The sequence below is a fragment of the Pogoniulus pusillus genome, chromosome 20, assembly GCF_015220805.1.
Source record: "Pogoniulus pusillus isolate bPogPus1 chromosome 20, bPogPus1.pri, whole genome shotgun sequence".
NCBI classification, from domain to species: domain Eukaryota; kingdom Metazoa; phylum Chordata; class Aves; order Piciformes; family Lybiidae; genus Pogoniulus; species Pogoniulus pusillus.
Window position 1 is genome coordinate 14,296,698 of NC_087283.1, and position 10,896 is coordinate 14,307,593.

At 41.6% G+C, this 10,896-nt stretch overlaps 1 protein-coding gene across 1 annotated transcript; it reads left to right on the forward strand.

Moving 5' to 3' along the window:
* Window positions 1–1,060: 1,060 nt before the first annotated feature.
* On the forward strand, window positions 1,061–9,459 carry LOC135184487 (borealin-2-like). The gene is made up of 10 exons (XM_064160316.1): window positions 1,061–1,412; window positions 2,230–2,358; window positions 3,328–3,368; window positions 3,683–3,743; window positions 4,419–4,486; window positions 5,257–5,324; window positions 6,507–6,605; window positions 7,275–7,407; window positions 7,648–7,734; window positions 9,076–9,459. Exons 1-10 carry the CDS (start codon window positions 1,076–1,078, stop codon window positions 9,121–9,123), a joined length of 1,071 nt encoding a protein of 356 aa, XP_064016386.1. The 5' UTR covers window positions 1,061–1,075; the 3' UTR covers window positions 9,124–9,459.
* The last annotated feature ends 1,437 nt before the right edge of the window (window positions 9,460–10,896 follow it).

Consider the following 10,896-nt stretch of genomic DNA (forward strand, 5'->3'; position numbering starts at 1 on the left):
GGGAGTAGATCATTTGTTTTACAAGCAAGAACATGGTCTGATATGAAACGGTTATGCTAGGGTCTGTCAGTCATATTTTTTTACAGCTTTTTTTGAGAGTTGTAGGCTGCCCCATTTGGATCAGCAGATAAGGATACTGTGCCAGACATACACAAAACCCACCAGTGGTTTAAATCATTAACAAAATTATTTTACACAGTTCCTTAATATACAGGTCTGATCCTTTGTACAAAACCTAAGGTGTTCATAGCTCTAGTGTGATTTTTTTATTTGGATGCATGTAAGAAAATAAATTTCTATATGGAATTCTACTTTTAAAGACATGTTTTTATACATTCAATGCTACCTGTAGTTGTGCCTTTCTAATCACAGCACGGTAGGAGGTGGAAGGGACCTCTGGAGATTATCTAGTCTAACCTCCCTGCTAAAGCAGGTTTGCCTGCAACTGGCTGGACAAACTCATGTCTAGGTGGGTTTTGTCTCCCGAGAAGAAGATAATGTTCCACATTATTACATGTTTAGTAAGTACTCTCTTCACCTGATTAGAATGTACCACAACCTGTAACAAGTTCCATCAGGTGGAACAGGTATATTCACTTAGCTAGCTTTAAAGCACTGCACACTCTACTGCACTAACATAGTTAAAAACAAACCTCAGCTCTGAAATAAAACCATTCCCGTGCAGCAGAAATGTTTCCTAGGACCTGCCCCGCCCCTGGCAGCACAACCACAGCCTGCTCCCGCCTCTGGGCCTGCGTTCAGCACTCTCCGAGGAGAGGCTGCTACTCACCCCGCTGATGAAATTGGTCATTGCCCTACCGCAGCTCCTCGTGTGTCGAGGTCAGCAGCAGCCGCTTGAAAGGAATTTTTTTAAAAGCACAATTAGTTTTCTGTCACTAAACCAAATGATGTGTGCGTGTGGCTACACAGAAACCTGCCCAGCCCCTGTGAGGACAGGAGGGTCCTGGTTTCGCGCCTGTCTGGCCGTGCCCAAGCTCACCCCTGGGGCACCACGGAATAGGGGGGGGGCTTCCAGATTCCCACCCCCACCGTTTCCCCGCACCCCCGTCCTCAGATGCCGTCGACTTCTGGGTTACCTTCCCTCCGCGCCTCAGCGCCACAGGCGGGAGCCTCCCGGGCAGCCCCTCACAAAGCGCCGGGCCGCGCGCTCCCGCCGCCCGGGAGGGTGTGTCCGCAGGGCCCGGGGGAGGAGGAGGGGAGGGAGAAACTCCCGCTCAAAAAAGCTTCCCGGAGCACTGCGTTTGTCCAGCGGCTTGCAGGCATGTCTCTGAGGAAGCCCGTGGGCAAGCGTCGCAGCACCGACTCGGGTGTGGAGTCCGACCGCGGGGCTCTGTCCCAGGAGAAGAAGGATCAGCGCATCACCCTCTTTCTCAGCGATTTCGACCAGCAGGGTAGGGCCGGGGGCGGCAGCGAAGGTGTTGGGGTTGCCTTGCAGGTGCTGAGGCAGCTCGCAGAGGTGGTCGGTGTGTGGGAGCTGCCTAGCACATCGCCGAGGCCTGACACTAGTGGCGGGCACCGTGGCGGTACGGGTAGTGCCCGCTTGCCTGTGCTTTTCTGCCCAGCAGTAGGGAGGAGGCCAGCGGTTGCTGGCGAGGAGAGCCGCTGGGCCGGAGCCAGGGCACAGCGAGGTGGAGGGAAGGGTTCGCGCTCTCCCACGAGAGGCCTGCCGCTGGACGGGGCGGGCTGAAGGCCTGCGGAGAGCGATCCGGAGCCGCTGACAGGAGAACCGCAGCCCGCCGCGGGTCCACAAGCGCCATCCCACCTTCTTCACTTCGCCGTAGCTGCTGCAGTCGCCATTTCTGCATCATTTCTTGTCAAGCCTAAGGAGTGGCTGATGGCGACTTTAGGGCATTTGGGCTCCCGAGTCAGACTACCGCAGATAAAGCACTGGTTTTTAACTTAATTGTGTAAGGCAGCCTACTAATGCTTATACGTGGAAATACCATAGAATCAGCCAGGTAGGAAGAGACCTGCAAGGTCATCCTGTCTAGCCTATCACCCAGCACTATCCGGTCAACTAGACCATGGCACTAAGTGCCCAATCCAGTCTTTTCTTGAACACCTCCAGGGACGTCGTCTCCGTCACCTCCCTGGGCAGTCAATTTCAATGGCAAATCACTGTATCTGGGAAGAACTTCCTTCTAATAGCGAGACTATACCTATACGTATGTGACCTATATGGCAATAAAAGCCTCTTTTGTTTTAAAGCCAAGGAAAATATCCAAGAAATGAAGAAAGAGCTTGATTCGCTTTTGCAAACAGCTGAGAAGGCATTTACGGTGGAGCTTTTGAAGATGCCAGATGCCATCAGGAAAATGAAAAGAAAAGACTTGCTTAGTAAGTGTGCGTGGCCTTATGTTTGCAAGGGGCACAGACGTTATTACAGCATGATGCACTCTTGACTAATATGAGGAAGCCTATAAACTTGATGACTTTTATGAAAAAGTTTGCTTTATCTGTTGTATATTTTAAATTAATGGCAGTGGTATTGTACTGCAGATGCTCAATAAAGGCTCTGCAACAAGTAGATTGCCCTGTGTAACATGGGGTATAGAATTGCTGGGTAACAGCGCAGAGGCTGGAGCCACATTCAGTGTGTGCTGTTAAGTAATCTGATATAAAGCCTGAAGAGATGCAGAATAATCAGAAGTCTGGTATTTTCTGTGTGTAAAAATTGGGCACCTCTTTTGATCTGAATCTGTTCGTTCTAGCCACAGAGATTAATTTGTCTTTCTGTTAATTTGAAGTCTTTTGTTGCTATTTCTCATTCTAGTTCTGTGATTGTGTGCAAGAAAGTTTCATTTTAACCTCTCACTTAAGCAGCAGTTCAAGCTGTGGTGTACAGTCAGCACCAGATGTATATTCTGGTGAGAACTGTTGTTTTTGCAGTCTGCTTTGCAGATGGAAATTGTGGGGGCTGCACAAGTTCTCTTGAAGAACTTGAGTGTACTGTAAGCCTTTGCTATGTATTTGTGTCCTTGAAAACTGCCTAAAAGAATTAGCTTTCTCCAGCATAATGTAAGAGGGCTTTTACTCTTGGAATTCAGATTAGATATTGCATGACTACAGTTAGTATCTTCTTAAAGATTAAATACTGAAAAGGCCTAAGATTTTTGTTGTTGTTTTGTAGATGAGGCTATCCTACAAGACTTTAACCTTGTTCAAATGCAACATATATGCTATTTTACTTAAGCAACTATAATCCCAAATTATTTGTTCAGCTTCGTTGCCATAAGAACAGAACCTGCAGATGTTTGTATACCATTACTCGCATAATTATTAAGTTACCCTTTTCTTGAGTTACAGATTTGCAAGGAGGGGAGGAAATGGCTCTTGCTGCTGCAGTGGTAAGTGTGCATTTTCAAATTTTATCACAGCTTACTCAGTAGAATTCTCACTGTAAACATTTCATACAGATTATTTTGTTTGGCTGCCTGTTTAAACAGAAGATGATATGAAAAGGCTAGACAGCCAGCTATTTTGCTGTTGTGACCATGACCTAAAGCTTTTAGGGTCAGCTACTGGGAGAAATCTGTATGTTTCACCAATCCAAATTCTGTCACTTTCTCTTATGCCCTCTTAGTTCACTGCCTTTTACAGGTTGATATGCATTTACTGGATAAAATCTGACTCCCTCGTTGGGTAAACTTTTTTTTTCCAGACTGACTGCTCTCTAGAAGACATACCAAATCCAAAATTGGTGAGGACCAACAGCAAAAAAGGCAAGTTAATCCACTAGTATATAGTTTTGTTTTTAAATTCACTCTCTCTTCTGCTTGTTTTTGTTTACTTGAATTGAGCATTTGTAAAGTGGATTTTAAGCTTGAAGGATACAAGAGGGAAAAGTGTATAACTAGAGGTATAATATACAAGTTCACCCAGCATTCAGTCTGGAGGATCATGAGCTATGCTGCTGTTGAGTTATTTCAAAAAACACAAGATAAGAGTTCCTGCCCTTGGAATTTATCACTGAAAATGGCAAGAGACCGACTGAAGTGACTTGTCTGTGCTTTAGAGTACAGCAGAAGAGCTAGCCAAGTCACTGACCCCTGTTTTCACATAAGTTCCACTTGGACCTCCTGCTCATCAAGATTTGTAAAGAAAATACCATATCTCTCCACAGTGCAAAATGTGCAATAAGAAGGACGCTACCACTGAAGTGCAATTCTGTTTTGTTTGGAGGGTTGAAGGTTATCTGGCATTTAACTGTCCTGTGTATTGCAGTGTCTCTGATAAACACACATAGTTTGTTTTGAACTCTGTCCCAGGCCAATGACCATGGGATAGCAGAACTGATATGTAGCTGTCAGTGGGCAAACAGGCTTTTAACAAATGAGTTTGAAGAGGTGTTTTGTGCTCTTCATGAGATTTTTGTTTTATTTGTGATATGTTTCTAGTTAAGGTAACTACAATTGTTGAATATGAAGATGCCAAACATATTTCTGCGAAGGAAATACCTAAAAAAGTAAGTTTGTTCTGAACAGTCAGTGCAAGAGTTCTACCAGTTCTGACCTGCTGTGAACCTTGCTGCTTCCAAGGCTGGGTAGGCCAGTGGCCTGCTGCTTGTTTGAAAGATCTGTTCTTCTAAATTCCATGTATTTCAAGTTAAGTAAACCTAAAGTGTAAATTAAGTTAATAATAAAAATGATATCTGCGCTTCTGTTAACTCATTCACACAGACTTGCAAATACTGACAGAGTCATTCTGTCTTTACTTGCCAGGAAGTGTTGGTGGCTTGAGAAACTACGTTTTTGTTGAGACTTTTTTTATAAACTTCACCTTCTGTTTTAATGTATGAATGCACAAGTCATTCAAATATAGAAAAGCTTTTTTGCTGTCACCTCTAAACCGAATAGCACAGGTGTATTAATTTTACCAGCTCAGTCCATCTGTGCAATGCAGTATCTTAGTCAAACAACAACGAAGCAAGATGACAACAAAGACAAAAAAGATGATATGCAGAGTTACAAGTATTAATTGTAAGAGGGCTTACAAATTGGAAAGTTGTATTTTATATGGAATTTAAGGATAACAAATACTTATTTGGTGTTACAAAACACTTGTTTTGGAATGTGTATTTGCCAGTTTATGTATATGTAGAACTATAGAAGGCACCACTATGGTATTTAACTCTTCTTTTTCATCAGAGGATTCTTAAAGTGTTTTTTCCTGAAAACAAAAATTATTTTGTCTTAAAATGACACTTTAACTGTAATCTTACATATACATTTTCAGGTTTCCAAAACCAAGTCATTGATTTCATTGGCTTCTGGTTTAAATAGCAAACTGAACCCTCTTTCTAGGTAAGACTGCTTATTTAACTGACTTGAATTTGTGAATACTGAATAAAATGCTTTATTAGATAAAGTAGCTTTGATTTGAGGCCTACAGGAACACATCTGATAAAGGTGTTTTCCATAATCTGAATTAAATGCATTGTGATGTGAACTTTGGAGAAGTAAAAAAAGCACCGCTAGCTAATGAAGGGATGTAGTTGGGTCTCTCACTCAACAGAATTGTGCACGGTTCTGAATCTACATGCCTGTGATCAGTATAGATTTTCAAACAATACTTAGTGTGTAACCTTTGTTGCACTGCTAGGACTAATGGATTGTTCCGTCATAATCTAGCACTCATCCATAGCTGAAAGGGAGCTGTCATTAATAGGAAAATGCATAATTGTGAAACCACCTTAGAGCTGCTCACAGTCATAATAGGCCAAATTCAAATCTGATCTAACAAATTAAAAACTTAGTGGGTGTCTGCATGAATTATTTTTCTTGCTACACCCAGAGCTCCAGTGTGCAGACTTGTACTCACAGGCACTTATTTTTGATACATTCAAATTGTCCTCAGAGAAGTAAAAATATTTTTTTTAATAGCCTTTTAAAGTTACTTTCTTGAATTGTGATTATGGAATTTTTGGCTCAACAAAAGCAAACTAAAAAAGGCTGTTTAGCCTGGTTAAGTCAGACTTTTCTGTCCTTGGAGTTTGCTTTTATTCACATATACTAACACCGATCCAGAAATACGTGCTCTTAGAGTATCTCAAAAATGCATGTGAGAAAAGAAATACATGGGAAAGGATTTCTGTGAATGGAGTTAAGATTCAAAACTGGAAAAAAATTTTTCTCTGCGTTCAGGTTAACCTCCCAGGATACTCTGGGAAGTCATCTACAAAAATTTATTCCTGCTGAAAAAGAAAATTACCAAGCAACTTCTTGCAGACTCAGATAGAAAGATATGGATGCACCCTTAATTATACCAAACCTTGGTATTGCAGCCTCTTTTGTACTAACTCTTGTTTTTCCCCATGGTGTTAGGTCCCATTATTATCATGTCTACCTCATGAGTGCTTCCTCACATGTATATATGCTGGATCTTGGTCAGCTGGAGAATGTTGAAGTGCTCCGTGACAATTTGTCTATCTTCATCCTAGCTAAAAACAACTACTTGGTTAGTTGTTTTTTCTTGGTTTTCTTTAGGTCTGCTCACTCTTCTGCATGTGTGACTGATGCCATTAAGTCTCTTGCTTCTGACTGCAGTACCACAAATTTAAAAGCCACACCAAAGATATGTAAAAGGTAAGGTTTTTTTTGTCTTGTTCTTTAAAAAAAAATTGTTACGTGTAAAGACACTATATAACTAGATAGATATTAATGTAGATATGAATCAATCTAGATTTACTACATCATCATCTGTCACTGAATTTGGTAGTGGGGATGTGAACCAGTCAGCACCTCCTGCTTTGATTGTGGGTGTTAACATAAATCCTGTACATCCACGAGAATATGATGTCATAAGTTAAGGTTTAAAAAGAAGTAAAACAGGTTTAGAGTAAATTCTACTCCCACCTACTGTTGTGTAAAGGTATAGCTTACAACTTAAATTCTCAGAGCTTGTTTTAAAATGTCACCAATACTGGTGTGTATTAAAAAAATGAAAACAACCCAAACCCTCAAAGACCCCAAGTATTCTTGTTGCCAAGTGGTCCAAATGTCAGCTTGCTCAGCGGCCTGTACACAAGCTTAGAACATTGCTGAAGTGTTTTGGACTCAAAAAATGTCACCTAGTTGTGTGGGTAAATGCTGGTGATGGTTTTATTTCCTGTAGTCTTCTGGCAGAACTGGAAAAATTGAAATAGAACTGCCTTTCTGTTAGGTATGTTTTGTACTACTTGTCTTTGCTTCATGCTTGACAATTTCCTTCAGAGTGTACGAGGTTAACTTCAGAGTAACTTCTTTGTGTTCTAGTGCTGGACTACAACACGCTGTCTCAAGAAGTGTACCTACTCGTGGAAGAGTTCAAGGCATGTTACTAAGAAGTAAATCAGTACCCCAAGATAAAACTGTTCCATTTGTAAACATTCCCCTGGCTGATGGACAGGTATCAAACCTTCTCTTCTAAAAAAATACAACCCTACCCTACTTGAATCTTACAGTAGTTGTTAAACTTAAAATAGTCTGATAGTGGTAGCCATTACATATTCTTAAATGACTTGGTGCCACACAAAAGGGAAAATGGTTACTAGAGTTCTGCAGTGTAGCAGGGGGAGGCACATGATTTTCAGAAAAGCTGGACATTTACTCAACCTGGTTTTGTGTTTTTTACTTTTTTTGTTTTTAGACACTCTGTACAGCTGGTGGAGACCTACATAATATTGATGTGCAACTACTAAATCAAGATACAGTACAGCATATTCATAACTTAGTGGTAAGCTAAACTAGTAGGCTTACATATAAGTATTCAGACACCAGGTCTCAGGTGTTCATATCAGATACTGTCATGAACATGAATTCTGTATGCTTCATCTCTTCCAAGGTTAGGAGTCTAAAGTGGTTGGCATGGATTGGAGGAAGAGGAATAGGGCAGAGGAACAACAGGGAGGGGATAACTGCTGCACACATGTAAAAGTAAATGCACTTAAGAACAAGCATGTGCAGTTTGCTAATTGCCTGGGGGGACAACATAACTCTTTATTCTAGATTTCTCTGGGATCTACTGCCATGTGTGCAAACTGCTGTCCTGTCATGTTGAGAAAGTTTAGCTTTGTAAGCCTAAGTTTCAGTTATTGTTATAATCTCTATTATTCTATGTCACTTGCTGAGTAAGAACTGTACTCCTGTTAATTCTCTGCTGCAACTGAATGGTGACTGTGTTAACTTTGGTTCAGGGAAGTAAAATTATTTTGAAGCAGAATGAATCACAGAACATCAGGGATTAGAAGGGACCTCAAAAGATCACCTAGTCCAAGCCCACTGCCAGGGCAGGATAACTTAGAGTAGGCCACACAAGAATGCCTCCAGGCAAGTTTTGAATGTCTCCAGAGACTCCTCAACCTCTCTGGGAAGGAGCCTGTTCCAGTGTTGTCACCCTTACAGTGAAGAAGTTGTTTTCCTTATGTTTGCATGGAACCTTCTATGCTCCAGCTTGCACCCATTGCCCCTTACCCTATAATTAGCTATCTCTGAGAAGAGCCTGTCTTCATCCTCCTGACATTCACCCTTCACATATTTATAAACAGTAATGAGGTTACCGCTCAGTCTCCTCCTTTCAAAGCTAGACACCCAATTCCCTCAGCCTTTCCTCATGAGGGAGATGTTGCACTCCCTTAATCATCTTTGTGGCTCTACACTGGACATTTCTCAAGCGGTTCCCTGAGGTCATTCTTGAACTGGGGGGCCCAGAACCGGACGCAATATTCCAGATGTGGCCTCACCAGGAGCAGAGAAGAGAGGGAAAGAGAACTCTGTAGCTCATACTGCCTTCTCTGAAGATGAGGGTACTTGGGCTTTAGTGCCCAATCACAAAGAAATCTATCTAGACATAACTAGTAATGGGCTGACAGTCCTGCAGGTATTTTGATGTGAATACAGCTGTATGAGTTAAACTAAAGGTCTGTAAGCTGGTTCATATTTTATAACCAGGACTGGCCTCTACAGCTAGAAGAGGGGAGAGCTTGCTCACTGCTTGCATCAGCTGCTTCAGCAGTAGTGACTCTCTTCCAAAATCTGTTTGGTAGCTTGAACTAAAATATCCTTTTTCCTCCCTCAGAGTGAGTTGACTGTACTGTGTGGAAAGGCAACAGCTAAACCAAGTTAATGGAACTGTCTTGTGACTACAGCTCTTGCTGCCTTTCAAGTGTTGAGAGAATGTCTGTAGCATCTTAATAAAGCTAGATATTAGTATATGTTTTATTAAAAAATCGTGTGATATGTATTATTTGTTACATCTGTGAAGGAGAAAACTCCCTTTCCAACTTATGAAAGGCTTTGTTAACATCTAATCTCAATTTACAGTAAAATAAATATAGTAAGAGGTGGTATGTAGCAAATAGACTTTAACTCTGGTATTCAGAACAGGACCTTTTGGTTATTTTTACATAACTATTCTTAAGTAGGTATCTCTTCAACACCATTCTTCCATAGGTGTTGCAAGTTGAATATAGCATTAGTTTACTACTTGTGTGTGTCCTTGTGTGCTGGAATTAAGCTGAACTGTTAGTTTCTAAGTTTTAAATAGCATTTTAAAGGCCATTCAATTGGAATAAGAATCGAAGAGGAATAAGACTTATTTCTGGTCTCATGCTTGGAAGTGACAGGAATATGGTATTCTTGTTGAGGTGGCCTGTAGCAGAACCCCACGAAGGTGTCACTTTCCCTTGCTTTTCTTTTAATCCTCACCCCTAAAATGGCATCTCATCTTCTATTCCCAAGTGGAACTCTATGGACTCCAGTTGGCTTTTGATGTAGAGGACCACACCCCTTTCCTTCCTCCCCTGCCTGTGTTTCCTGAAGAGCTGGTACTAACCCATCAAATCCCACACTTCAGTCACAGGAGCTTTCCCATCATCTTTCAGTAATGCCAGTGACTCCATACCCCTGTAGTTGTGCGCAAGGCTGTAGCTTTTCCTCCTTGTTCTCCATCCTCCCTTTGTTAGTAAACTAGCTTCAACGGAACCCCATACACTAGGTGGAGTTCCCTTATCCTGTTCTTTAGGTGCTCTCTTCAGAGCCTGCTGCCTGGTTTGGTAAATGAAACAGAGGACGGGTAAAATTTTCTAAGGGTCAACACTTGTAAGTTCAACAAGGCTTCCTGAGTGTTCCTTTCAGCTTCTTCAGGTGACCATTCAAAGTACAAAAAAAAGCACCACCTACAAAAACCCTAGAGATATTAAAAAGATGCAAAGAGGTGGTGCTAAGGGACATAGCTTAGCACCAGACTTGGTAGAGTTACATAATGGCTGGACTTGATCTTACTGCTCTTTTCCAACCAAAATACTTCTGAGTCGAAGTACTTCTGATAATCATCTTCCTCCCCCCAACATTGTACTCATTTGCTCATAGTGCCACCTCTGACATACTGAAGTTGCAGCTGTATATTGCTGAGAACACTCAACAAATGCTGATTATTCAGTGGACAGTCATGTTGGCCCAGTTAAAGCCTCAAAACACATCAAACATTCAACTTCATCAGTAAACTACTAAAGCATGAGTAACTGTAGCAGTGCCTTACTTGCAACTTAATATTGAAATCAAGAATTTATGTGAAGTCTTTCTACACTATAACGTCCTAAAGGAATGCTCTTAGTAGAGCAGAAAATAGATCAGGTAAGGGCAACTCTGAAGAAGTCACCACCTTTTGCAAGGTACTGCTCTCAGGAGCCCAAATTAATGCCATCTAACACTGAAACTTAATTATATTAGTGCTGCATGCAGTGATTAACTTCCCTGCCAAACCTCTGCTTCAGCATGCTATACAAAAAAGTTGCCATGAACTCCTTCCTCTGTCCCTTCACAAAAAGCAATTTTAAAGTAAGGAAAGAAAAAGTTTAGAGTACATACTCTGCTTTCCAAGGAGGTAAAACTCCTAAAA

Excerpts from the sequence above, each read along its gene's own strand:
- LOC135184487 (XM_064160316.1), top strand. The coding sequence starts at position 1,076 with ATGCCGTCGACTTCTGGGTTACCTTCCCTCCGCGCCTCAGCGCCACAG. Across the intron at positions 3,369-3,682 it reads TGGCTCTTGCTGCTGCAGTG|ACTGACTGCTCTCTAGAAGA; the intron begins GTAAGTGTGCAT and ends TTTTTTTTCCAG. Across the intron at positions 5,325-6,506 it reads AAACTGAACCCTCTTTCTAG|GTCTGCTCACTCTTCTGCAT; the intron begins GTAAGACTGCTT and ends GGTTTTCTTTAG.